The sequence below is a fragment of the Doryrhamphus excisus genome, linkage group LG6 (assembly GCF_037039965.1).
Source record: "Doryrhamphus excisus strain RoL-2023G ecotype Guam linkage group LG6, RoL_Dexc_Guam_v1.1, whole genome shotgun sequence".
Lineage (NCBI taxonomy): Eukaryota > Metazoa > Chordata > Actinopteri > Syngnathiformes > Syngnathidae > Doryrhamphus > Doryrhamphus excisus.
This window is the reverse complement of record NC_136362.1, coordinates 5,373,624-5,399,029: the sequence shown is the minus strand read 5'-3', so window position 1 is coordinate 5,399,029 and position 25,406 is coordinate 5,373,624. Positions and strand designations below refer to the sequence as shown.

General features: G+C 54.4%; 4 protein-coding genes across 6 annotated transcripts in view; all 4 read left to right on the top strand.

The window, feature by feature from the left end:
• Positions 1-5,310, top strand: part of pthlha (parathyroid hormone-like hormone a) — a 9,164-nt gene extending 3,854 nt beyond the window's left edge. The window contains exons 2-6 of one of the 2 annotated variants that reach the window (XM_078791222.1): positions 784-928; positions 1,750-2,949; positions 3,014-3,127; positions 4,393-4,810; positions 4,870-5,307. In XM_078791222.1, the coding sequence (XP_078647348.1) occupies positions 3,021-3,127; positions 4,393-4,789 (504 nt within the window). In that variant the 5' untranslated portion in view covers positions 784-928; positions 1,750-2,949; positions 3,014-3,020 and the 3' untranslated portion in view covers positions 4,790-4,810; positions 4,870-5,307. Of the gene's footprint in view, positions 1-783; positions 929-1,749; positions 2,950-3,013; positions 3,128-4,392; positions 4,811-4,869 lie in introns of those variants that run through there. The other variant, XM_078791223.1, reaches the window with a different exon arrangement.
• A 413-nt stretch (positions 5,311-5,723) lies between these two features.
• c4h11orf98 (chromosome 4 C11orf98 homolog) lies at positions 5,724-8,092 on the top strand. The gene is made up of 4 exons (XM_058067500.2): positions 5,724-5,836; positions 6,192-6,316; positions 6,384-6,481; positions 7,806-8,092. Exons 1-4 carry the CDS (start codon positions 5,798-5,800, stop codon positions 7,907-7,909), a joined length of 366 nt encoding a protein of 121 aa, XP_057923483.2. The 5' UTR covers positions 5,724-5,797; the 3' UTR covers positions 7,910-8,092.
• Positions 8,093-8,192: 100 nt separating this feature from the next.
• On the top strand, positions 8,193-11,014 carry mansc1 (MANSC domain containing 1). 2 transcript variants are annotated; one of them, XM_058067484.2, is made up of 4 exons: positions 8,193-8,407; positions 9,113-9,373; positions 9,446-9,583; positions 9,661-11,014. In XM_058067484.2, the coding sequence occupies exons 2-4, from the start codon at positions 9,163-9,165 to the stop codon at positions 10,542-10,544; spliced, it is 1,233 nt and encodes a 410-aa protein (XP_057923467.2). In that variant the 5' UTR covers positions 8,193-8,407; positions 9,113-9,162; the 3' UTR covers positions 10,545-11,014. The 2 variants fall into 2 exon arrangements, with proteins under 2 accessions (XP_057923467.2, XP_057923468.2); XM_058067485.2 differs by lacking the exon at positions 8,193-8,407 and adding an exon at positions 8,414-8,911.
• A 397-nt stretch (positions 11,015-11,411) lies between these two features.
• lrp6 (low density lipoprotein receptor-related protein 6) lies at positions 11,412-25,292 on the top strand. The gene is made up of 23 exons (XM_058067413.2): positions 11,412-11,712; positions 12,581-12,977; positions 14,089-14,286; positions 14,370-14,566; positions 14,634-14,765; positions 16,664-17,060; positions 17,140-17,311; positions 18,251-18,467; positions 18,532-18,821; positions 18,878-19,104; positions 19,177-19,361; positions 19,566-19,892; positions 19,959-20,161; positions 20,355-20,566; positions 21,062-21,252; positions 22,111-22,320; positions 22,392-22,517; positions 22,590-22,826; positions 22,902-23,012; positions 23,085-23,312; positions 23,433-23,569; positions 23,640-23,737; positions 23,812-25,292. The coding sequence occupies exons 1-23, from the start codon at positions 11,658-11,660 to the stop codon at positions 24,119-24,121; spliced, it is 4,857 nt and encodes a 1,618-aa protein (XP_057923396.2). The 5' UTR covers positions 11,412-11,657; the 3' UTR covers positions 24,122-25,292.
• The last annotated feature ends 114 nt before the right edge of the window (positions 25,293-25,406 follow it).

The window sequence follows — 25,406 nt, the reverse complement described above, 5'->3', positions numbered from 1 at the left end:
TTCAGTCATAAGAGTCGTGTGTTCAGTCATAAGAGTCGTGTGTTCAGTCATAAGAGTCAAGTGTTCAGTCATAAGAGTCGTGTGTTCAGTCATAAGAGTCGTGTGTTCAGTCATAAGAGTCGTGTGTTCAGTCATAAGAGTCGTGTGTTCAGTCATAAGAGTCAAGTGTTCAGTCATAAGAGTCGTGTGTTCAGTCATAAGAGTCGTGTGTTCAGTCATAAGAGTCAAGTGTTCAGTCATAAGAGTCGTGTGTTCAGTCATAAGAGTCAAGTGTTCAGTCAGAAGAGTCATGTGTTCAGTCATAAGAGTCAAGTGTTCAGTCATAAGAGTTGTGTGTTCAGTCATAAGAGTCGTGTGTTCAGTCATAAGAGTCGTGTGTTCAGTCATAAGAGTCAAGTGTTCAGTCATAAGAGTCGTGTGTTCAGTCATAAGAGTCGTGTGTTCAGTCATAAGAGTCAAGTGTTCAGTCATAAGAGTCGTGTGTTCAGTCATAAGAGTCAAGTGTTCAGTCATAAGAGTCGTGTGTTCAGTCATAAGAGTCGTGTGTTCAGTCATAAGAGTCGTGTGTTCAGTCATAAGAGTCGTGTGTTCAGTCATAAGAGTCGTGTGTTCAGTCATAAGAGTCAAGTGTTCAGTCATAAGAGTCGTGTGTTCAGTCATAAGAGTCGTGTGTTCAGTCATAAGAGTCGTATGGTCAGTCATAAGAGTCGTGTGTTCAGTCATAAGAGTCGTGTGTTCAGTCATAAGAGTCGTGTGTTCAGAGCGACCCCACGTTGTCCCCAGGTCCAAGATATGGGCGGAGCAAATAGGAAGAGTAGCCCTGTGTTTGAATCCGGCTGGAACGGTTGTGCCCGGAAAGGGTGGCTGATGACTCCCCGGTGAAGGACGTATCCCTCAGAATGAGGAACACAATCCCGCCCAAGACTCGGTGAGCACATGCAGGAGACCACCCAGGCTCCGAGGGCTGACACTCATGACCGACCTCATCTTCAGGGATGAGCTTTAGTGCTTTTACAAGAATGAAGAACCATGTTAGTGTTATTTTAGTGTTAGCATGTTAATGTTAGCATTATGTAAGTGTTAACATGTAAGTGCTAAGTCTTAACATTTAAGTGTTAGCATGTTAGTGTTGGTATACTTAGTGTTAGCGTGCATATGTTAGCATGTTAATGGTAACATTTATGTGTTGGCATATTAGGGTTGGTATACTTAGTGTTAGCGTGCATATGTTAGCATGTTAATGGTAACATTTATGTGTTAGCATGTTAGTGTTGGTATACTTAGTGTTAGCATGCATATGTTAGCATGTTAATGGTAACATTTATGTGTTAGCATGTTAGTGCTGGTATACTTAATGTTAGCATGCATATGTTAGCATGTTAATGGTAACATTTATGTGTTGGCATATTAGTGTTGGTATACTTAGTGTTAGCATGTTAGCGTTCATATGTTAGGTGTCATCATGTTAAGTGTTAGCATGTAAAAGTTATGTTAGTGTTAGCATGTGAGTGTTGGCATATTCATGTTAGCATGTTAACGGTAACATGTACGCGTTAGCATGTTAGTGTCATGTTGTGTGTGTTGGCATGCTAGTGTTAGCATGCGGTATGTGTTAGCATGCGGTGAGGGAACGTGATAAGGAACGTGAGGGTGATAAAGGATCGCTATGGAAGGTAAATGTTGACCCAAAGCTCACAAAGAAACCAACTGAAAGAATTTCCTTTCTTGTCGTTGCCTTGCTGATAAAAGAACCCATGAAGACCAGGAAGACGTCACACAAGATGGCTGACGTGTGTGTGTGTGTGTGTGTGAAAGAGCACTACACACACACACACACAACCACGCACGCACGCTGTCAGCGCCCGCCGCCAAGATCCTCGGCGGCCTTGAGAACTTTCCAGAGTTCTGGAAGACGTTAGCGAGCAGACGTCGCACCCAACCACCGCCTGGAAGCAGTTCAAAGGTCACAGCAGCGGCATCACATGACATCTTCCCATGACTGACAGCTAGCATTGAGTCACTGGGACGCCCCAGACGGGTGGAGACGCTGCGCTATAAAGCCCACCTCCTCGTGTGGCCACAGGATGCCCCCCCCCCCAAGTCACATGACGCTGGCGTGTGCAGGTAGAGGTGCGGGTAGCCCCTCCCCCCGCAGGAAGTGATGACACCACATCAAACGAGGCTTCTGGCTGCTAAAAATAGATCCGTCAAACAGGAAGCGAAGATGGCGGCCATGTTGGGTTCATCAAATCAAACCACCGGCGTGAAGATGGCGCCTTCGCCAAAGATGGCCTCGGCAAGGCGACAGGAAGTGGAGGAGGAAGTCAGCTGGAAAGAACATCTCGTTATTCCTTGATGACTCATCTCGTTATCCAACATTAGCATCAGCGCTAATCAAGACAATTAGCATTAGCATCAGCTCACTGGTCACATGACGCAACACAAACGCTTCTTGCTCAAGTAGAAAACAGGCGGGAGATGTTCCTCAGCCTGCTTCCTGGTTCTCACGCACGTATGATGGACACATGACTTCCTGTTCTGTGTGAGCGTATGACTGGCGGTTGGACTCGGCTCAGAGGAACCAGGACCACATGGACATGGAGGCTCGGGGCGGGCATAGCGGACTTCCAGGAAGCAGTCAGGGAGGAGGAGGACCACCCTGAGAAGGTGCAACCAGGCATCGAACAACGGTCGCAAGGCAGCGAGGCATACAGGCTGGAAGCCCTCCATCTACCTTCTTGCGTCCTCGTGCCGCCCACTCATCCTGAGGCTCCGCCCCTCAGAGAAGACATCCTTCCCTCCCCTCGCCGGGACTCAGCAGAACCAGAACCACCTCAGAGCAGCAGCAGCAGCAGCAGCAGCAGCGTCGCCACATCTGGAGGTGCACGCCGCATGAAGTGAGAGGAGGAGAACTTCTGACATTTCTTCTGGGGGCGCCGCTCTGCTTCTGTAGGTTTCTTCCTCCTCCTTCCTCACGAAGCCAACTTCTGCTCACCCGTCTGCTCCTCTGCAGAAGCAAGATGATGTGCTCCAGCACGGCTCTCCAGAGGTTCTTCATGGCGCTCTTCCTGCTCTGCTCGCCCGTGCCGCACCACGGCCGACCCATTGATGGCCACAGCAGCAGAGTGTAAGTTCTCCTCTTCTGCATGCGTGCGTGTGTTTGTGGAGGCCACCTGAGAAGGAGGTGCAGGTGAAGGTCAGGGGTCAGGGTGTGTGCGTGGTGGCCACCGGCGGTCAAAGGTCGGGTATCGGGTTCCTGAGGGGCCTCCTGAGGCGGTGCCGGCCAGGAAGCGGGAGTGTGTGCGGAGGTCGTCCGTCACAGGAGCGTCCGCCTTTGAAACGGACGATCTGGACCAGCTCTGTTTGTGTGCTCGGACCGCTCCCGTGTTTGGTTCCCAGGCTTCCCACCCTCCAACTCCGTGTTTGTGTAGGACTTAGTCGCCGGGTAACCCGATACCGCACCAAAGTACTCCCGCCGCCACGGGAAAGATAACAGCTCGGACCGCCGCCTCGGCCCATCTGGTCGGAATCAAAGATCTTCTCCCCATGAGTCAGCTCTTCCTCTTCCTCCTGTCCGGCGGGGTTCCTAATCACAATACTTGCATCAGTACGCTTCCATGTACTCTGTGTACCTTGATGCTGAGTGTGTACTGCTGTCTCTGCTTCTTCTTGTCTCCTTTTTAACCTCAATTGTAACCACTGCAAATATACCCAACCAACATGGCCGCCACACCGCGTTATTTTTTTACACTAACAGCAAATATACCCAACCAACATGGCCGCCACACCGCGTTGTTTTTTTACACTAACAGCAAATATACCTAACCAACATGGCCGCCACACCCACATTATTCTTTTACACTAACGGGTCAATATACCTAACTAACATGGCCGCCACACCAGTTATTATTTTACACTAACAGCAAATATACCTAACCAACATGGCTGCCACACCCACATTGTTCTTTTCCACTAACGGGTCAATATACCTAACCAACATGGCCGCCACACCACATTGCTCTTTTCCACTAACGGTCAATATACCTGAGCAACATGGCCGCCACACCACATTGCTCTTTTCCACTAACGGGTCAATATACCTAACCAACATGGCCGCCACACCCACATTGCTCTTTTCCACTAACAGGTCAATATACCTGAGCAACATGGCCGCCACACCACATTGCTCTTTTCCACTAACAGGTCAATATACCTGAGCAACATGGCCGCATTAGGACCACATTATGAGTAAAATATGAATAATAATTGTAGTGGTATGGTAGACGTGTGAATAAAAAGGATGTAATATTCCGGGAACAAGGAGGAATTGTATGTTTTTCGGGGGCGTAAAAGTTGTGGAGCGCAGCAACCGGTGTGGTGTGGTCTTCTCAGGAGGCGCTCGGTGACGCATGCGCAGCTCATGCACGACAAAGGTCGCACGCTGCAGGACTTCAAGCGCCGCATGTGGCTGCAGGAGCTCCTGGACGAGGTCCACACGGCCGAGATCCGAGACCTCCCGCCCGTCGGGCTCCCGGCCCCGGACCTCGGCGCCCCCACCGGCCCCCTGCACTCCAAACCGCCCGGGGCCACCAAGAACCTGCCCCCGGGCGACGAGGAGGGCGGCGCCGCCAACCTGCCCCAGGAGACGTACAAAGACGGCGCCCTCAAAGCAGCCGGCAAGAGGAAGAAGAAAGGCCGCTCGGGGAAGAGGCGGGAAGGGGAGAAGCGGAAGAGGAGGGTGCGCTCGCTGCGCCCAGCGGCGTGGCGCTCGCTCCTCCGCCGCTTTTGAACGCTGTCACGGATGACAAAGGTGAGCGTTTGGTGATCATGTTCTTCTCAACTCCGCTGACGCCCGCGTTTGTCCTCCAGGAAGCGACGGACGCCCGAAGACTCGGGAAAGACAGCAGAAGATATTTATTGTGTTTAAAGTGGTAGACTAGATCTTTTCCCGTATTATTTATTTGCTCTGTATTTATTTTCCAAATGTATATTTTTCTACCGTCATGCACTTTAGACAAACGTTAGCTCACCTTCTTGGCGTCCTCGCCCAAAGGTCACGGTTTTGACACTTGCACTGAAGCCCCCCACAGATTAAAGATATGACTTTTGACCTCTGCGCCTCCTGTCCGTCACTCCCGGCCAACAAAACACACAAGTAGCGCTTGGGGGCGCTGCGCCACACTCTTCCGTTGGCATGGAGGCAGCAATGGCGCCTCCCTCCGGTTCATCTGGTACTGCGCGGCGACGAGAAAGGGGAAAAGGAACGTCAGCGTTGAGTTGCCGTGCGAGACGCACGGAGCCGACAAGTTCGTTTTTCCGCACATGCAGCGGGAAACAAGACGGCGCCATTCCGCCCGTGAAAGCTTCGCAGTCAACATGTCAGCACGCCTCACAAGTTCCGACCACAGATAGACGCCAACATCACGACGCGACAAGTTTGTCTTGGCCGTCACAAAGCACAAATCTAAACAGGAAAGCTGATTTTCTAGCAGTCAGTCGCCCTCCGGTGGTGGCGGATGGTATGACAGCTCTTGATGATTACTTATGCTCTTCGACGATGTATTACTGTTTACTTTATATTGTTATTCATGTTGAGCCAATATCTTCTCTCGTAATAAGTATTTTTATCTCATACCCCATAAACATATGTTAAAAAGTAAAACATAGTTCGAGGGTTATGAAAAACGTAGTTCATGAATCAATATGGCTGCCAGCTGCAGTCCCGCAGATGACCTGCCGGTGGCAGCACGGCCCCGTCAATTAGACCGTAGAAGAAGAAGCACACGCGAGAAGCAGCATGTCTCCTCCGGGAGGGAAGATAAACAGACCAAAAACAGTAAGAAATTATTTTATTTAAAATGAATGTCAGGATTTATGTCAATCTACAGTAGAAAAATTTCCCCCCTTACCGCCCTTTTGTGGTTTTAAAACTTATAAGCTCAGGAGAAAGTCGCCACCGCAGTTAGCTAGACTGCTAACATAAACAACGAGGAACCGACCGAGTAGTATGGCCAAGATGCTGAAAAAAACGTGTAAATGTGCCTTTATTGCATTTTCACAAATCCGCAAATAGAATAAAGGTTTCACAAATCGCAAACTGTGTTTTATGAACATTCGGGGTCTGTAGATGAATACAGTCCAGATCGGAACAGTCCCGGTGCGGTGCCTAAGTGGAATATGGGCTGTTGTAGGAGCTGGCCAAGAAGCTTTTCAAGCGTCGCCGACTGCTAAGGCGAGAGAAGAAGAAGAAGCACCAGATCGTTGGCGCCGTGGTGGATGAGGGTCTCATCACCGTTCATCACCTGAGGAAGAGGAAGTCAGTCACGTGTCAGCTCACAAAGTGTTTGTTTCAAATGTTTCTCACCGTCCGACATGTTCTTTAGTACCAGTCCAAGAGCCAACATCACTTTGTCTGGAAAGAAGAAGCGAAAGCTGCTCAAACAGCTGCAGCGCCTCCACAGGGACAAGGCTGGAATGGAAGGTAAGCAGCTAGCTTAGCATCAGATTGAGACATGAACAGCTAGCTTGGCATGAGGCTGTATAGCATGCTAACAGGAAAGTAAACAGCTAGCTCGGTATGAGGTTGTATAGAAGGCTAACAGAAAGGTAAACAGCTAGCTCGGTATGGGGTTATATAGCATGCTAACATGAAGGTAAAAGGCTAGCTGGCTTCGGGTCATATAGCATGCTAACAGGAAGGTAAACAGCTAGCTCGGTATGGGGTTATATAGCATGCTAACATGAAGGTAAAAGGCTAGCTGGCTTCGGGTCATATAGCATGCTAACAGGAAGGTAAAGAGCTAGCTGGTATGGGGTTATTTAGCATGTTAACAGGAAGATAAAGACTTAGCTGGCTTTGGGTCATATAGCACGCTAACAGGAAGGTAAAGAGCTAGCTGGTATGGGGTTATTTAGCATGTTAACAGGAAGATAAAGACTTAGCTGGCTTTGGGTCATATAGCATGCTAACAGGAAGGTAAAGAGCTAGCTGGTATGGGGTTATTTAGCATGTTAACAGGAAGATAAAGACTTAGCTGGCTTTGGGTCATATAGCACGCTAACAGGAAGGTAAAGAGCTAGCTGGTATGGGGTTATTTAGCATGTTAACAGGAAGATAAAGACTTAGCTGGCTTTGGGTCATATAGCACGCTAACAGGAAGGTAAAGAGCTAGCTGGTATGGGGTTATTTAGCATGTTAACAGGAAGATAAAGACTTAGCTGGCTTTGGGTCATATAGCATGCTAACAGGAAGGTGTGGGTTATATATCACGCTAACAGGAAGGTAAAGAGCTAACTGGTATGAGGTTATTTAGCATGTTAACAGGAAGATAAAGACCCAGCTGGCATTGGGTTATATAGCATGTTAACAGGAAGGTAAAGAGCTAGCTGACATGGGGTTGTATATCATGCTACCAGCAAGGTAAAGAGCTAGCTAGCATGGTATTATATAGCTTATTAACAGGAAGGTAAAGAGCTAGCCGGTATTGGGTTATAGAGCATGCTAACAGGAAGGCAGATAGCTGGCATGGGGTTATATAGCACGCTAACAGGAAGGGAAACAGCTAGCTGGCATGGGGTTATATTGTACGCTAACAGGAAGGGAAACAGCTAGCTGGCATGGGGTTATATAGCACGCTAACAGGAAGGGAAACAGCTAGCTGGCATGAAGTCATATAGCACGCTAACAGGAAGGTAAACAGCTAGCTGGCATGGGGTTATATAGCACGCTAACAGGAAGGTAAACAGCTAGCTGGCATGGTCATGGCAAGTCATATAGCATGCTAACAGTAGTTTTTGCCTTCCAGTGGAAGCAGCAGCTCTTCCAGCAAAGAAGAAGGGGACGGTGTCGGATCCGAGGCAGGAGAAGAGGAAAGGCCGTCAGGATGTTGACATGGTAGACGTGGAATAAGTAGAAGTCATGTTGGGCTTGTTTCCATGGTAACAAAATGGTAGCATGTGGTAACATATAGAAAGGTTATCTCAAGATTCTCCGGTGACATCAAATAAAAAGAATATATTGACGTGAAATAAGGGATTGTTTTATAATAAATGTTTTATTTGCTCTGCCATAAAACAAACGGATTCGTTTCTTTTCATTTCTAAATGCGTTTGTACGACTTGGAAGACAAGTGGGCCGGCCCACGTGATTGTTCCGAATCACGGCAGCCCCCCCCCCCCCCCCCCCCCCCCCGAGGACAAAAGCTAAAATGGGTCAGCTGGTCGCTACCAGCCAGCTCCGAAGGTTTCTTCTTCATCCAGACGCCAGCCGCCGGTGGGCTCGGTACCGCGCCCTGTGATCGGCGGCCTTCCTGCTCTGTGGCGGTGGGCTCGGGATGGAGGCGGCCGCTCATGGGCTCCTCGGGACGGAACCGCAGTGAAGACGACACCGCTGCGCCGGCACCATCAGGTGCGTTCGTTTGAGCCGGTTGATGTCACGGTACGGTACGGTACCCGCACACCGGTACCGAACGGCTCATTCTCGCGCCGTTTGCCGTCAACCGGCTCACGAGACCCGCAATTCCAGCGCGATTTGAGGCCATTTAAACCAGGCTGCTCTTTGTTGTCGGATTCGAACGTTCGTTGTCAGGCCGGCCTCGTCCAAACGTCTTTGGAGCGTTAAACCGTCGGTTCGGGAGCAATACCGGTTCCGAGAAACCCAACACGAAGCTGTTTAAATGATGAAAGTCACGGTCAGCTCCATGCTAGTTAGCTAGCTGTGTCATGTGTGGTGTTTACATTGTTTATTTCCTGTGGCATCGGTGGACTTTATCTGCCCAGACAAGGACAAGGTCCATCCCGGTAGCCCAGTGATTAGGACAATTCACGCCGTGCCAGTCTAAAGTCCCGTTCTATGGACTTTAAGACTGAAGGGTTCTTGGTTCCCGAGGAGGCGGCTGCGTGTTCTGTTCTGGTGAGGTGGTCTCTCTTTGGTCTAAAAAAAGGAAGGCATCTTTTTCCATGTTCTATTTTTACTCCATTTGCTCCCCTTTCTTCTTCTGCTGTCCTCACGTGCGGACGCTCGCCTGTGTTGGCGTCCCACAGGGCTCATGGGAAACTGCTAATGCTAATGCTAATGCTAATATTAGCCTGTCTTTCTTTGTCTTCATGTCAGCGGTTCTTCCTTGAAAGACTTTCCAGAGCATCCGTGGACCTTCTCCCGCCATGACTCGCACACTTTGGAGGATGCTGGGCCTGCTTGTGGTCGTGGTCGCGGCGGGGGCGGAGCCAGACACGTGTTTCTCCAGACAGCACCAGGGCGCCATGGTGGATGTCCGACGGGCCTTAAACAGAACGGGCGCCGCCATGGAGGCCCGCGCGGTCCGCTCGGAGCAGGACTGCGTCCTGGCCTGCTGCTCTCTGCAGATGAAGCCAGGTGAGTGGACGTAACGGGGGGCGGCACGGCGTCCAGTCCGGGCTCCTGATGGCACTGCTTCCTGTTTGGTAGGCGCCAGGTGCAACATGGCGGTCTTCAATGCCAACAAGAGCGGCGGCGAGGACAACTGCTTCCTGTTGCACTGCCCCCGCGAGCAGGACTGTCTGCTGCGGGCGCAGCCAGGCGTGCGCACCTACGACATCTACAAAGGTCCGCCCACGCGCCGCCGTCCACGCGCCACGCTAGTCTTGGCAGGCTGTTGTGTTAAAGTGATGTCTTCTGCTCAGGCGTGCTTCATACGGCCACGGTTAGGCCCGTCGCCGCGACGACAACCGCTGCACCGCCGCCTCCTGCCCCCGCTGCGCCCACCACGACTCCAGGGGTCACGGCCACGCCCACAAAGAGATGGAGCAAGACCAGCAAGAAGCAAAGTAAAATGAGCAGGAAGGGGAAAGGTCATGTGACCGCCCACAACACGACCACGGCCGCCGTGACGGCGAGCGAGGATGCGCTCGTGACGACCTCGACTCCTCCCACCACATCGACTCCTCCCACCACGACATCGACTCCTCCCACCACGACATCGACTCCTCCTACTACTTCTACTACTCCTCCTCCAACCACTACCACCACCACCACTACTACTACCACCACTACTACTACTACCACCACCACTACTACTACTACTACTACCACTACCTTGGCTCCTCCCACTTCAATTTCCATCACCTCCATGGCTCCTCCCACCACTACCACTTTTACCATGGCTCCTCCCACTGCTTCCACTTTTGCCATGGCTCCTCCCACCACCATGTCCACTGCAGCTGAGGCTCCTCCCATCACGACGGCCTTGATGACAGCGGCCCCTCCCATCACCCCTCCTCCGCACACAACTGTGGCGCCGCCCACATCAACCAGCAGAGCATCTGCGAGTCAGGATGCGGTCATCGACCCTCACGTGCTGACCGACCCCACCCTCCAGAACAGGGCCATCGGTCAGAGCAAAGCGGCGGCCGGGGGGGCTCTGAGAAGCGGCGCGGTGGCATTCATGGTCCTCGGCATCGCCGCGCTGATGGCGACCCTGGCGGTTGGCGGCCGCAAAGCGATGGAGTCGTTCGACAGACGGCATTACACCAGACTGGAGCTCAATGACCTGCACTATGACGTGTAACCCCCCCGCCCCCCCACCATGAGGGGCGTGGCCAGGGAAGATCAGGATGAGGGGTGTGGCTCCATCAGTTCCAGAGGGACTGTCCGGACAAAAGGGGAGTGAACAGCAATACTTTGGTCCTCAGGAAGCTTCTTAATCAATCGACTTGCATGTCTTCTTTTTACACTTTACACCATGCAGTTCTTTACTAGCTGGTGCATTTTCAAACGTCCAAACACTGGCGTGCACGACTGATAATGGCGTGCACTATTTTGCTACCTGTTTGTATCGAGCTGCTGTAGCGCCGTCCTGCCGCCAGGCGGCAGCAGCTGACCGCATCACTTCTGCTATTTTTGTTATTCCTGTTTTTTTCTTCTTGTTTTTCACTGCCGTTTGGTTGTTTTTAGTTCTCTTAGCCCAAGTGATGCTTTGGGTACGTTTGGAAATGGATGTTATCTTCTTGTAAACATTAAAAAATGTGATTTTTGGAAGGCCTTGTTTGAATCCAAGTACATCCCATCTAAAACACTTTTTGACCTTAAAGGAAAGGCTAAAGGAATGTTTATACATGCGTCTATGCGTGGCTAGTACCTATGCATGAGGTGACGTTACAACGTGAAATATAATGTCAGCCGAGATGTTTAGAGGAAGTTGGCGTCGGATCTCATGTTTGTACACTGGGAGAGAAAGTAGTCCCTCTGGAATGTGAGTCCGTTTCCCTCCGAAGCGGCCGGCGTCTCACTCTTCCTACCCTGGACCCCCTTTCCTCTTACTTTGCCATATTTCAACGTAAAGGTTGTGTGACGTGTCCGTGCCGTACCATTTTGTTTGCCCGGAGAGACGTTCAATCGGCCGACCGACAATAGCGCGGCGGAGGAAGAAGCGGAGGAGGCGGAGGGATATGGCGGAGGCGCAGCAGGACAATGTGAGCTCGGAGAGTTAACGCACTTAGCGAGAAGAAGGAGAAGAATCCTCCCGACCAGCATGGAAGTGCAATAATTCTACAAACATTGGACTTTGGCCGAGCAGCGTCTCGCTCAAGTGCACATTCGAGGCCGACGAAGAGCGGCGCCGGGCGCCATGGGCAGCGGCCGCTGAAAAGAAGCGGCTTCAGGGCCGAGAAAAGGGAGAAAGATGGGTGTCGTGTTGCGGACGCTGTTGTTTTCTACTTTTTGTTTCCTCGTACGAGGTGAGTCGCTTTCTCTCCGCCTTTTTCGCTCTCCGGCGGCGTCAAAGGTCACCCGAGTGCTTTGCGCCAGTGCCGTGTCTGTGATTAATGGCGGTTCCGTGGTGGCCGGGGCCCAGTTCGGGCTCGAGTTTGTCGGGAGCCGAGCTAGCGTTAGCCGGGCTAGGCTAGGCTCGTGCAGCTGCAGCACGGCTAGCTTAACCACAAATGGCTCGTCTTCGCCAATTTAAGGGGAAAATATTCCTGCTCGTCCCAAGTCTCCTTCTTCTCTTCCAACTCGACTTTTTTCCTCCACTCTCCCCGACATTTGATAGTTTCACACACCGCTGTGGACTTCGCGCAACACCGGAAAGTTACACGAGAAGAAGAAAAACTACACGACAATGTTTACTTTGGGCTAGGGGTGTCACGTGACGAGACGAGATTTGGATTTGAAGAAATGCTCAATGACAAACCATCAAACTTGTGTGACAGCATAGTGCAACCCACTCATGTCGTTTCCACTGTGTAGCGCTCCCCTGCTCTCTGTGTGTATGCCAGCGGTCCCCGCCTCCACCCGCGGAAACAAAGAAGAAGGCTCCCTCCGTTCAGGCCGTTGTTCTATTTAACAAACGCGTCAAGGTGCTGAAAGCCACCTGACGAATCGTCACATTGATCAGCCCCTCGTTAATATATGGGCCAGTACTCGCTTTGAATGAAGTATTACTTAGTTGAATACAGTACACTGGTCGTACTGCTCCATGTAGTAGTAGTAGTAGTAGTAGTAGTAGTAGTAGTAGTATTTTCCCTGCTGGCAACCCGCTGTCGTAGACAGCTCGTGAGGTCTCCACGCCGTGTTTGAGGTAGAACGTCATGTTGTCTTGTCCCGCAGGTGCGCCGCTCCTCTTATACGCCAACCGGCGGGACCTGCGGCTAGTGGACGCCGCCCGGGACAAGGCCAACGCCACGGTGGTGGTGGGGGGGCTGGAGGACGCCGCCGCCGTGGACTACGTGTACTCTCTGGGTCTGATCTACTGGAGCGACGTGAGCGAGGAGGCCATCAAGCGCACCGTTTTCAACCAGTCAGGCGGCAGCGCCATTCAGACGGTGGTCCCCGGTCTGGCCTCCCCGGACGGGCTGGCCTGCGACTGGCTGGGCAGTAAACTCTACTGGACCGACTCGGAAACCAACCGCATCGAGGTGTCCGAACTGGACGGATCGTTGAGGAAAGTTCTCTTCTGGCAGGAGCTGGACCAGCCCAGAGCCATCGCCTTGGACCCGGCACGAGGGTGAGTGTTGTCCGTGGGTCCGTTCGGTGGGCGCCGCCGTCCTAACTCGTGCATCCGATGTTGTTTACTATGCCGACATGCCTCCACCGTGGCCAACACATGGAAGCGCTCCAGTGGGAAGAGTGCGCCGTGAGGTCGGATTACAGGGTCCACGGTCCTAGTCCTGTGAAAGCCATCATCTGGGCTCAGGAATGTGGACAAGGAAAGGAGCTCACGATGTTTGTCTTCCTAAATAACACCACTGACCCTCTTTCTCCTAAATAGACATGTTGTCTTTGCACCGGGACCATGGCGCCGTCCTACATGGCTAATACTTGCTAATAAAGACGCTACCCCCCCCCCCAATCAGTGTGTAGTACCTGTAGATTATACTTGAAATGAGCTGGGGGGGGGTCTGGAGCGGAATAGTCACTTTTATTGCAAATGTTGACCTGAAATCGGGGTGTTTGGAGGGGGGGTTGTGCTATTTTTTTACTCTTGGTTTATTCATCCATCCGTCCGTTTTCTACCGCTTGTCATCACAAGACTCGTGGGCATGCTGGAGCCTATCCCAGCTGGCTTATTGTTTAAAAGGTCCTTTGCGGTGGACAGCAGTGGCGTCGCACATGCCTGGTCCTGGCTGTTTTGCTCTTTATTGATCACGTTGTCCAAATCAATACACAGTTCTTTCCACTCATGTTGCACAACCCTCTGGTGTGTGTGTGTGTGTGTGATTGTGTAACACTTTTCAAGCATGTGCCGTTGACCTCATTCATGGACTTCTTCTTTTGTGTGTGTGTTCTGTTGGACCAACGTCAGCACGGAAACAAGCATGGGATGATAGCATTTTCTTCAATGGTGCATAAGCAGCAGCGCCACACGGGATGGCATTATCTGATGTCATTAGCTACAAGAGGAAAGGCCTTTTTGGGCCTTTTGGGCTGCGGTGTTGGAAAGTTGAATCTCGACCCTGGCCAGCAGCCAGAGGAACAACAGTGAAGTGGAGTGAGATCGGGAGTTTGGTGAATTTGTTGACGTAGCTTGTTCAGCGTCCCGGGTATGTTGTTGGCGCTAATAGCGGAGCGCGTGTTAACCACTGCCACTCAGCCGCCTCTCCCATCCCGATACGCAGCTTCATGTACTGGACGGACTGGGGGGAGGTGCCAAAGATCGAGCGGGCCGGGATGGCCGGGACCAACCGCTCCATCATCATCGACAGAGACATCTACTGGCCCAACGGCCTGACGCTGGACTACACCCAGCAGAAACTGTACTGGGCCGACGCCAAGCACAACTTCATCCACCGCTGTGACCTGGATGGCACCAACAGGTACCTAGCAGCACCAGCGCCAGGGGGTGGGTGGGTGGTTGTGTGGGTGGTTGTGTGTGATGCAAGTGTTGATGTGGTGTCAGGGAGGTGGTGGTGAAAGGAGAGCTGCCCCACCCCTTCGCCCTCACCCTCTACGAGGACACGCTGTTCTGGACCGACTGGAACACGCACTCCATCCACTCCTGCATGAAGGACAACGGCGGCGTGCAGCGCGTGGTCCACTCCGACATCTTCTCGCCCATGGACATCCACGTCTTCAGCCCCAAGAGACAAGCCCAGCGTGAGTGTGCACGTGGTTGCCAGACGTGGTCGGCGAGGGTGCTCAACCGTGTGTCCATCTTACGCAGTCAGCACGCCGTGCTCCTTGAACAACGGCGGCTGCTCCCACCTCTGCCTGCTGTCACCTGACCCGCCCTTCTACCAGTGTGCCTGTCCCACCGGGGTCCAGCTGCTGCAGGACGCCAAGACCTGCCGAGACGGTGAGTTGTATGCCTGCCTTAACTCATACTGGTCCCTGATACTGGTCCCTGATACTGGTCCCTGATACTGGTCCCTGATACTGGTCCCTGATACTGGTCCCTGATACTGGTCCCTGATACTGGTCCCTGATACTGGTCCCTGATACTGGTCCCTGATACTGGTCCCTGATACTGGTCCCTGATACTGGTCCCTGATACTGGTCCCTGATACTGGTCCCTGATACTGGTCCCTGATACTGGTCCCTGATACTGGTCCCTGATACTGGTCCCTGATACTGGTCCCTGATACTGGTCCCTGATACTGGTCCCTGATACTGGTCCCTGATACTGGTCCCTGATACTGGTCCCTGATACTGGTCCCTGATACTGGTCCCTGATACTGGTCCCTGATACTGGTCCCTGATACTGGTCCCTGATACTGGTCCCTGATACTGGTCCCTGATACTGGTCCCTGATACTGGTCCCTGATACTGGTCCCTGATACTGGTCCCTGATACTGGTCCCTGATACTGGTCCCTGATACTGGTCACTGATACTGGTCACTGATACTGGTCACTGATACTGGTCACTGATACTGGTCACTGATACTGGTCACTGATACTGGTCACTGATACCGGTCACTGATACTGGTCACTGATGGCACACGTACAACAATCCCTCCTGTACGCTTCCACACCCCACCACAGGCAGTCCACTTCCACCGAGAAGCATTCCATGTCAGCAAATGGGATGTTTTCATAGAAAACCCGTCAGCCATCTCAAAAGCCAATAATAAGAGAAAGCAGACATAATAAGAGAACATACGACACACGACACGTAAATAGCACTTATGTGTAGAAGTGCACACTTGTATGTTGTAAGTGCATACTTACACTTTGTTGTTCAGTCTTAAGGGCACAATTGTGTCCTTACACTGAATGTCGTGTGTGTGTCTAAGTGCACACTTATGCTTAATCTTTTCAATGTGTAAGTGCAGACTTGTGTACTTAGTCAGTGTAGATTGTGGAGGGCCGAGACATTCCAGGTGTTCTTTCCAAGCAGGTTCTCCAGCAGGTGATCTCATTGACAGCCCCCCCCCCAAAAAAAAAACCCCAAAGGAGGTTCATCATTAAAATCAGCTTTTTTAGTGAGCGGCTGGAAAGAAAACCTGTAGTGTCTCGGCCCTCCGTTTGACCCCCCCGGTCTACTGTGTGTGAGTAAGGTGTGTGGTTGCAGAGTGGGGGGTGTCGTGGGGGGTGTCGTGGGCGGCGGAGAGAAGAAGCTTGTGGTTAAGGTGCCAAGACAAGAGGAGGACAGGAAAGAATAAGAAGCTCTGACGCCAGGGGTGGCGTTACTGTGACCGGGCTACGTGGGGCGCTCTGTAGGGGGGGGGGTGATGTCATGAGTCGCACCCATTCCTTGCAGCACGGCCGGCTTTGACTTCCTGTGCTCCACGTTCCCAGTAGAAGGAGGAGAGGGTGCGTGCAGCTGAAGTTGGGTTGACATTCTTCTCCAAGTACGTCACAAGAAGACCAAAACATTTGCAGACTGTTTGCTGCCTTTCCAAAAGGAGGAAGCATCATCGTCATCACCACTAGGACCCCCCCCCCCCCTTCACCGGGCGTCTGTGTGGATGAATGGCAGCCTGGATGCTCCTACCCTCCCTCTTTTATTTACATTTTTTGCTTCAGTGGCGTAGCCCGCGGGGAGGTGGGGAGGGGAGGCTTTTGTTGAAGGCGGGGGTCACGTGCTCCCTCGGCAGACAATGCCCCCTTTCACCCGCCCCAGCTCAGCTATTTCAGCTCCTTAAAGGAGGGTGTGCTCAAACGTGGCGGCACCATTGTCGACCCCCCCATCCCGCAAGTCGCTATTGCCTTCATCTGGTGAGCGTTTTCAATGTCGGCATCCTGTTGGTGCAGGTGCTACTCGCATGCTGCTGCTGGCCCGACGGACCGACCTGCGCCGCATCTCCCTGGACACGCCCGACTTCACCGACATCATCCTGCAGGTGGACGACATCCGCCACGCCATCGCCATCGACTATGACCCGGTGGAGGGGTACATCTACTGGACGGACGACGACGTCAAGGCCATCCGCCGCTCCTTGCCCGACGGCGGCGACGCCCAGTTTGTGGTCACGTCACAGGTCAACCACCCCGACGGCATCGCGGTGGACTGGATCGCCCGCAACCTCTACTGGACCGACACCGGCACCGACCGCATCGAGGTGACCAGGCTGAACGGCACCATGCGCAAGATCCTCATCTCTGAAGACTTGGACGAGCCCAGAGCCATCGTCCTGGACCCGGTGGCCGGGTGAGCGCCCCTTCCTTTCCCTTCCCGTCTTCTTCCCAGCACCACGCAACACCTCATCTTTTCCCACTCTCCGCTCCAGGTACATGTACTGGACCGACTGGGGCGAGGTGCCCAAGATCGAGCGTGCTGACCTGGACGGGATGGAGCGAGTGGTGATGGTCAACACCTCCCTGGGCTGGCCCAACGGCCTCGCACTCGACTACGAGGAACGCAAGCTCTACTGGGGGGACGCCAAGACCGACATGATTGAGGTGGGTGGTACGGTGGTACGGTGGTAAACCTGCTGGGATTTTGGAAAGGCTTTGGCTTTGTCGTCTTCATAACTATCTGTCAATCATCTTCCCCCACTTTCTCTTCTTATGTTAACTATATTCTTGCCAAACGACTGCTGACGTTTCCATTTTTTCAGTATTTCTATGAAGTGATATTTGTAGCCCACTCCAGCCCCCCTTAGACGGGATGCTGCCCCTTTTATCCTCTTTAGTGTGGAAGTGAGAGTGTTGCACACTTGCTGCTTTCTCTCTAGTGTGGTGACCCTGCCTCACCCCCTCCCCGCCTCTGGTGCCGCTCAGACCTCCCTCCCTCACTCCCTCCCTCCCTCCCTGGGCTCCGGCGCACATCTGGTTCCGATTGTGGCCCGCACGCCAGCTGCGGTCGGCCATGTTTAGAATAGAAGCACAATGTGAAAGACCGCCATGCTGTGGTGAAATGTTCCTCCTTGGCTGGCGATGGAAACTTCACTGGATATTTATAGCCACCTTAAACGTACACTTGCTTGTGTTGGAGGTGCCGCTCGGTCACGTGACTGCGTGCGGGCCCGCTCCTGCGTGCGGTGATGTCAGCCAACATGTCAAAGTGCTGAGTCACGTGACCAGCGGCCGGCTGTATTTGCCAGCGCGTGTGATGCCTGCTGCGCTTTGACAACACCAGGCTGCGTGGAAGCCTGCTGGGGTCACCTGCCAGCGAGGGTCCACGCTGTAAACGGATAAATGTGGCGGCCATATGTTGCTCTTGTTGGCGCGCCGCTAGCTAGCGTCAGCACGCTGCCATTGGACGTGGCGGCCGTGCGTCCCTGAAGGGAAGTCTTATTTTAATCCCACACGACCTTGTGACAGCCATTCTTCTTCTCCCGATAAGACCATGGTGATGGGCACGGAAGGACTTTAGCGCTGTCCTTGTGTGTTGCTTAGTTGATGAACATGGACGGCACGGGGAGGCGGGTCCTCGTGGAGGACAAACTCCCCCACATTTTCGGCTTCACGCTGCTGGGCGACTTCATCTACTGGACGGACTGGCAGCGCCGCAGCATCGAGCGAGTCCACAAGCACACGGCCGAGCGGGAGATCATCATCGACCAGCTGCCGGACCTGATGGGCCTCAAGGCCACGTACGTGCACAAGGCCTCGGGTGAGTGCGCCGCCCTCCGCCGTCGGCCGCGTTTCTCCGTGCTGACCCACGCCCCCTCTGTCAGGAACCAACCCGTGCGCAGACGGCAACGGCGGCTGCAGCCACCTGTGCCTGTTCAAGCCTCAGGGCGTTCAGTGCGGGTGCCCCATCGGTCTGGAGCTGATCGCCGACATGCGCACCTGCATCGTCCCCGAGGCCTTCCTGCTGTTCTCCCGCCACACGGACATCCGCCGCATCTCGCTGGAGACCAACAACAACAACGTGGCCATCCCGCTCACCGGCGTCAAGGAGGCGTCGGCGTTGGACTTTGACGTCACCGACAACCGCATCTACTGGACGGACATCACTCTGAAGGTGAGACGTGCGCCGCCGACCGAACCGCACCTCCTTTTTAACCCCTCCCCCAACAGACCATCAGCCGGGCCTTCATGAACGGCAGCGCGTTGGAGCACGTGGTGGAGTTTGGCCTGGACTACCCGGAGGGGATGGCCGTAGACTGGTTGGGGAAGAACCTGTACTGGGCAGACACCGGAACCAACCGCATCGAGGTGGCCAAACTGGACGGGCAGCACCGCCAGGTCCTGGTCTGGAAAGATTTGGATAGTCCACGGGCTCTGGCTCTGGATCCCGCCGAAGGGTGAGCAACATGTGCGCTCGGTGCGACGGGGTCGCAGGACACGTCAAACGTTCTCCCCGTGTTCCCCCTCAGCTACATGTACTGGACGGAATGGGGCGGCAAGCCAAAGATCGACCGCTCGGCCATGGATGGGACGGGCCGCATCACTCTGGTGGCGGACGTGGGCCGAGCCAACGGGCTCACCATCGACTACGCCGAGCGCCGCCTGTACTGGACAGACCTGGACACCACGCTGATCGAGTCGTCCAACATGCTCGGTAAGCAAAGCCGGACCCAAACTCCTCCCCCTTCCCAAAAACATGCTGGCTTCAAATTGTCCATAGGTATGAATGTGAGTGTGAATGGTTGTTTGTCTATATGTGCCCTGGGATTGGCTGGCCACCAGTCCAGGGTGGACAGCTGGGATAGGCTCCAGCACCCTCCATGACCCCTCAGGCATCGTGTCCATGTTGGTGTTGCAGGTCAGGACCGAGAGGTGATAGCGGACGACCTCCCTCACCCGTTCGGCCTCACCCAGTACCAGGACTACATCTACTGGACGGACTGGAGCCAGCGCAGCATCGAGCGCGCCAACAAGACCAGCGGGCAGAACCGCACGGTCATCCAGGGCCACCTGGAGTACGTCATGGACATCCTGGTCTTTCACTCGTCCCGGCAAGGCGGCTGGAACGCGTGCGCCTCCACCAACGGTCACTGCTCGCACCTCTGCCTCGCCGTTCCCGTCAGCAGCTTTGTGTGCGGCTGCCCCGCCCACTTCTCGCTCAACTACGACAACAAGACGTGCAGCGGTGAGAAGCCCCGCCTCCTCCCGCATCCTCCATCGGCCTCGCCGTAACCGTTTGTGGTCTTTCCAGCCCCCACGTCCTTCCTGCTGTTCAGCCAGAAGACGGCCATCAATCGCATGGTGATTGACGAGCAGCAGAGTCCCGATATCATCCTCCCCATCCACAACCTCCGCAACGTACGCGCCATCGACTACGACCCGCTGGACAAACAGCTCTACTGGATCGACTCCAAGCAGAACCTCATACGGCGGGCTCAGGACGACGGGAACCAGGTGGGGGTCGGAAGGGGGGGACACTCCAACATACTCGCTCTCTCCCTCGCTCCCTCTCCTCTTTCTCTCTCTCTCTCTCTCTCTTGCTCCTAACAATCTCTCTGTCTCTCTCTCTCTGTTTTTCTCTCTCTCTCTCTCTCTCTCTAACACCCACTCTGTGACGTGGCCATCCCGTGCCGTGTGTCTGCCACAGAGCATGACGGTGGTGTCGGGCTCGTCGTCCGGGCCGAGTCAGGGCCTGCAGCCGTACGACCTGAGCATGGACATCTACAGCCGCTTCATCTACTGGACCAGCGAGGTCACCAACGTCATCAACGTCACCCGCACGGACGGCGGCCGCGTGGGCGTGGTCCTGCAAGGGGCGCCCGATAAGCCCCGCGCCATCGTGGTCAACCCGGAGCGAGGGTGGGTGTCTTGTAGCACAGGTTAAAGGTCACGTGCTCACACATGAGGCCCGTTTGGCGTCTCGGCATGAAAAGAAAGACGCAGGCATGGATTTATAGACGGAAAGATCGGCACGCCAGCACCTCTCCAGGAGCGCGGCTTTGAGTGTTCTGCCAGATTTGTGCGAGTTCCAGGAAACATTTAAAGACTTTCAGATGTTTTTCTGCAGGTACTTTTTTTCCCTCCGTGCAGGACGACTGCAGGAGCTTTTTGTTTTCTCTTCCTTTCTCCTTGTTTATTCTCTCGCTCTTGTCGCTGCCAAGTCGTTTGTTTGGAACCATAATTGCAGCCTTCCTCGGGGCCCCGGCCCCGGCCCCGCCAGTAATGTGTGTGCTTCAGAGATGAGGTCTGCAGATGTTGTGCTTCCTTCCTCGCAGCATTGCAGACTCGGACGCACCATGATGATGATGATGATGATGATGATGATGATGATGACGGCTGTGTCGTGTGTCACAGGTACATGTACTTCACCAACCTGCTGGAGCGCTCGCCCACCATCGAGCGGGCGGCGCTGGATGGGACCGAGCGGGAGGTTCTGTTTTTCAGAGGCCTGGGCAAGCCCGTCGCCCTCGCCATTGACAACGAGCTGGGGAAGCTGTTCTGGGTGGACTCTGACCTGCGGCGCATTGAGAGCAGCGACCTGTCAGGTACGCACGCCACAAGCAGAGTGACTGGGGGGAGGGCCGGGGGTGGACGGGGTTCAGCTCAGGCAGGAGAGAGAGAGAGAGAGCGAGAGCGAGATGAAGCCCAGCTTTCGCCACATTCCAATGATTCTAAACAGCCTGACGAGATCCTGGTGGGACAAGGCTGCATGTGCAACCTCCTGTGCTCCGACTTCTTGCGGTCTGCAGAGGCTGGCGCCCCCCTCAGGAGGATTTGGTTATAGCAGATGGACGGTAGACCAACCCTGTGCTTCCAATTTGCATTGGGGTCGAACTGCAGGGCTGGCGTTTCAGGTGGCTGCTCAGGTTTCATGCGTGCTTCATGGTTTTTTGGTAAGACGACTGAGGGTTTGTTTACAGGTGAGCTCAGAGGAAGTTCCAACAAGCCGCTCGGCCGCAAACCTTCCATGTCGGCCAAATATTCCCGCACTGTGCCTGTGGCGTTCACCCTCAAGTCGCTTTTGTTGTCACCGATGTTAGCCTACGCTAACTGCAGATAGCCCCACCAAGACTTTACACTCCTAGAACCCGCAAGGCATGCCGGGAATCCATGTGTGCACTTCCTGTGGCGTGATAGGCCAGGCTTGGTTAGAGTTACGTTTTTATGGATGACTCCGAGACTGGACCCCCCCCACCTGCAAAAAGCGGCTATCTACTGCACCCACTTTGGGTTTGAATGACATCCCATGTGCCGTCCAGCTGATGAACACCTGTCCCACTCCTCCTGCCCCCCCCCCCCCCCCCCCGCCTCACCCCTCAGTTCCTCACCCGTTTTGTTGCCTTAGTTCCTGATCGTTTTTGGCCCGACAACCTTGTTTTGTCCCTGCCGCCCCCCCTCCTCAGGCGCCAATCGCATCGTCATCGCCGACTCCAACATCCTGCAGCCGGTGGGACTGACGGTGTTCGGGAAGCACCTGTACTGGATCGACAAGCAGCAGCAGATGATCGAGCGCATCGACAAGGTGACGCGTGAGGGCCGCACCAAGATCCAGGCCCGCATCGCCTACCTGAGCGACATCCACGCCGTCCACGAGCTGGACATGAGGGAGTACGGTGAGTGCTGGTCCGCCAGCCGGTCCCCAAAGCCGGGCCGCCGCGCTGACCCCTCTCCTTCCCGTCCTCAGGGAAACACCCGTGCACGTGGGACAACGGCGGCTGTTCGCACATCTGCATCGTGAAGGGCGACGGGACCACCCGCTGCTCGTGTCCCGTCCACCTGGTTCTGCTGCAGGACGAGCTGTCCTGCGGAGGTGAGCGCCACCCGGCCCCGTGAATTTGCCCGCCCCGCCTGTACGCCGCCCTGACTCCCGCTTCCTCCTCAGAACCGCCCACCTGTTCCCCAGAGCAGTTCTCCTGCAGGTCCGGTGAGGTGGACTGCATCCCTCAGGCCTGGCGCTGTGACGGCTACGCCGAGTGCGACGACAGCAGCGACGAGGTGGACTGTCCCGTCTGCTCCGAGTCGGAGTTCCAGTGCGACAGCCGGCAGTGCATCGACCGCAGCCTGCGCTGCAACGGCGAGTTCAACTGCCAGGACCGCTCTGACGAGAACAAGTGCGAAGGTGGGCGCGCCCCCGCCGTCTTTAGCAGAGACCCCCTGACCTGGCGTGCACTCATTTCCTCTTGGTGCTCTCCAGAGCGCTGCCCCGCCGACCAGTTCACCTGCACCAACGGCCAGTGCATCGGCAAGCACAAGAAGTGCGACAACAACATGGACTGCACCGACAACTCTGACGAGATCGGCTGCTGTAAGCTCGCCGCCTTCACGCCACCGCGTCTCCTTTCGGAGCAACCGTCCCACTCTTCCTCTGTGCTTCCAGATCCCACCGAGGAGCCGCCCCCGCCCAACAACACCATCGGCTCCATCGTGGGCGTGGTCATGGCCCTGTTTGTGGTGGGCGCCGTCTATTTCGTGTGCCAGCGCGTGCTGTGTCCCCAGATGAAGGACGACGGCGAGACCGTCACCAACGACTTTGTGGTCCACGGCCCGTCGTCGGTGCCTCTGGGATACGTGCCGCACCCCAGCTCCTTGTCCAGCTCTCTGCCAGGTGAGACGGCAGGCGACACGTCAGGCCGCCCATGGCTGTAGGATGACTACAAGCTGTGTGTGTGTGTGTGTGTGTGTGTGTGTGTGTGTGCATGTATGTGTGTGTGTGTGTGTGTGGCAGGGATGTCCGGTGGCAAGTCTGTGATTGGCTCCCTGAGCATCATGGGCGGGAGCAGTGGCCCGTCCTACGACCGCTCCCACATCACGGGGGCGTCATCCAGCAGCTCGTCCAGCACTAAGGGCACCTACTTCCCCACGGTGAGCCCCCCCCCCGAAGGTTTCAGGAAAAAAGTCTGTGTGTGTGTGACTTTTGTTTGGTGCTCGCCAGATCCTCAATCCGCCCCCTTCTCCCGCCACCGTCCGCTCGCAGTACACCGTGGAGTTTGGATACTCCTCCAACAGCCCCTCCACGCACAGATCGTACAGGTAGGATCAACGCCGGACACCTCGCTTCCTCTTCCTCCTCACACACCCCCCCCCCCCCCCTCTCCGTCCCGCAGCTACCGGCCCTACACGTACCGCCACTTTGCCCCGCCCACCACGCCCTGCAGCACAGACGTGTGTGACAGCGACTACACGCCGGGCCGCCGTGTGCCACTCAAGTCCAGCGGCGCCGCCGCCGCCGCCAAGGGCTACACCAGCGACCTCAACTACGACTCTGAGCCTTTCCCGCCGCCGCCGACGCCACGCAGCCAGTACCTGTCGGCGGAGGAGAACTGCGAGAGCTGCCCGCCGTCGCCTTACACCGAGCGCAGCTACTCTCACCACCTGTACCCGCCGCCGCCATCGCCCTGCACGGACTCTTCGTGAGCCACATGGGGCGCGGGTGGTGGCTCCGCCCCCTCAGTGTAAATAGCAATTGTGCATATATGAGGTTAAAAATGGGAACGCCAGGCTGGCTGCAGAACATTTGTACATTGAACAGAGAAGATCATATTTATATATTTTCTATACAGTGATGACGCCATAGAGCTTTGTATTGACACATTTGTACATTTTTTAAGAAAAGCTTTTATGAAACTCCCACGCATACACGTTGCCTTAAAGGACACCATGCCAAATATCTACCATCAGCAGCTCCGCCCACACCGCTCTCACCGCTCTCTTCACGTACGGGATGCAGCCAAAGGGGTGGAGCCGGCGCCCCCTTCACGTCCCAAAGCTGAGCGTCCCGACTCGTGCCTGAGCAGTCAAGACGGGAAATATTTTTGTATAAGCTAAAGAAAAACAAGAAGAAGAAGAAGAAACATTGTAAATCTGTCATTCCGTCTATTTTTCTACACGCGACAATCCTCTCGTCTCACGTGCACGGACGACTTCCACCAGCATCAGTGTGACAATCTCGACTTCCTGTCAGACACCGCTCGCTGCTGACAGCAGCTCTTAAACCTGGACCACGTCACAGGTCGTCAACGCCAACCTGGACCACGTCACAGGTCGGAAACGCCAACCTGAACCACGTCACAGGTCGTCAACGCCAACCTGGACCACGTCACAGGTCGTCAACGCCAACCTGGACCACGTCACCGGTCGTCAACGCCAACCTGGACCACGTCACAGGTCGGCAACGCCAACCTGGACCACGTCACCGGTCGGCAACGCCAACATGGACCACGTCACCGGTCGGCAACGCCAGCGTGTATGTTTTCGACGCCAACCCGGACGACGTCACCGGTCGTCAACGCCACCAACCGGTCGATGAGTTGGACAGTTTTGGTCTTCCTAAAGTGAAAGCTTGTGTGACAGAGATTCCAAGGTGGGGCACTTGAGTGTAAAAAAAAGTTTATTTTTTTTTCTTGAAGCACTTTTGTCTCTTGGACAGGAAAATGAGAGCGTTTGGATCTTCTCGCCTTCTCTGGAGGTGACCAACATTGGTCTCGCCACTCTGTAAACGTGTACGGCCCAACCACAAGCTGTTATAACATCAAATGCTGATTTTTATTTTTGTCTTTTTGTTTAACATAAAGTGAGTGACATTTTACTCCGTGTCAGTGTGATTCGTGAAGCGTGCTGGGGGGCATTCACGGGTTAATACTGGTTATTATAATACTGGTTATTTACCCTAAATATAAAAGTATGGGATAGTTTGTGGAGC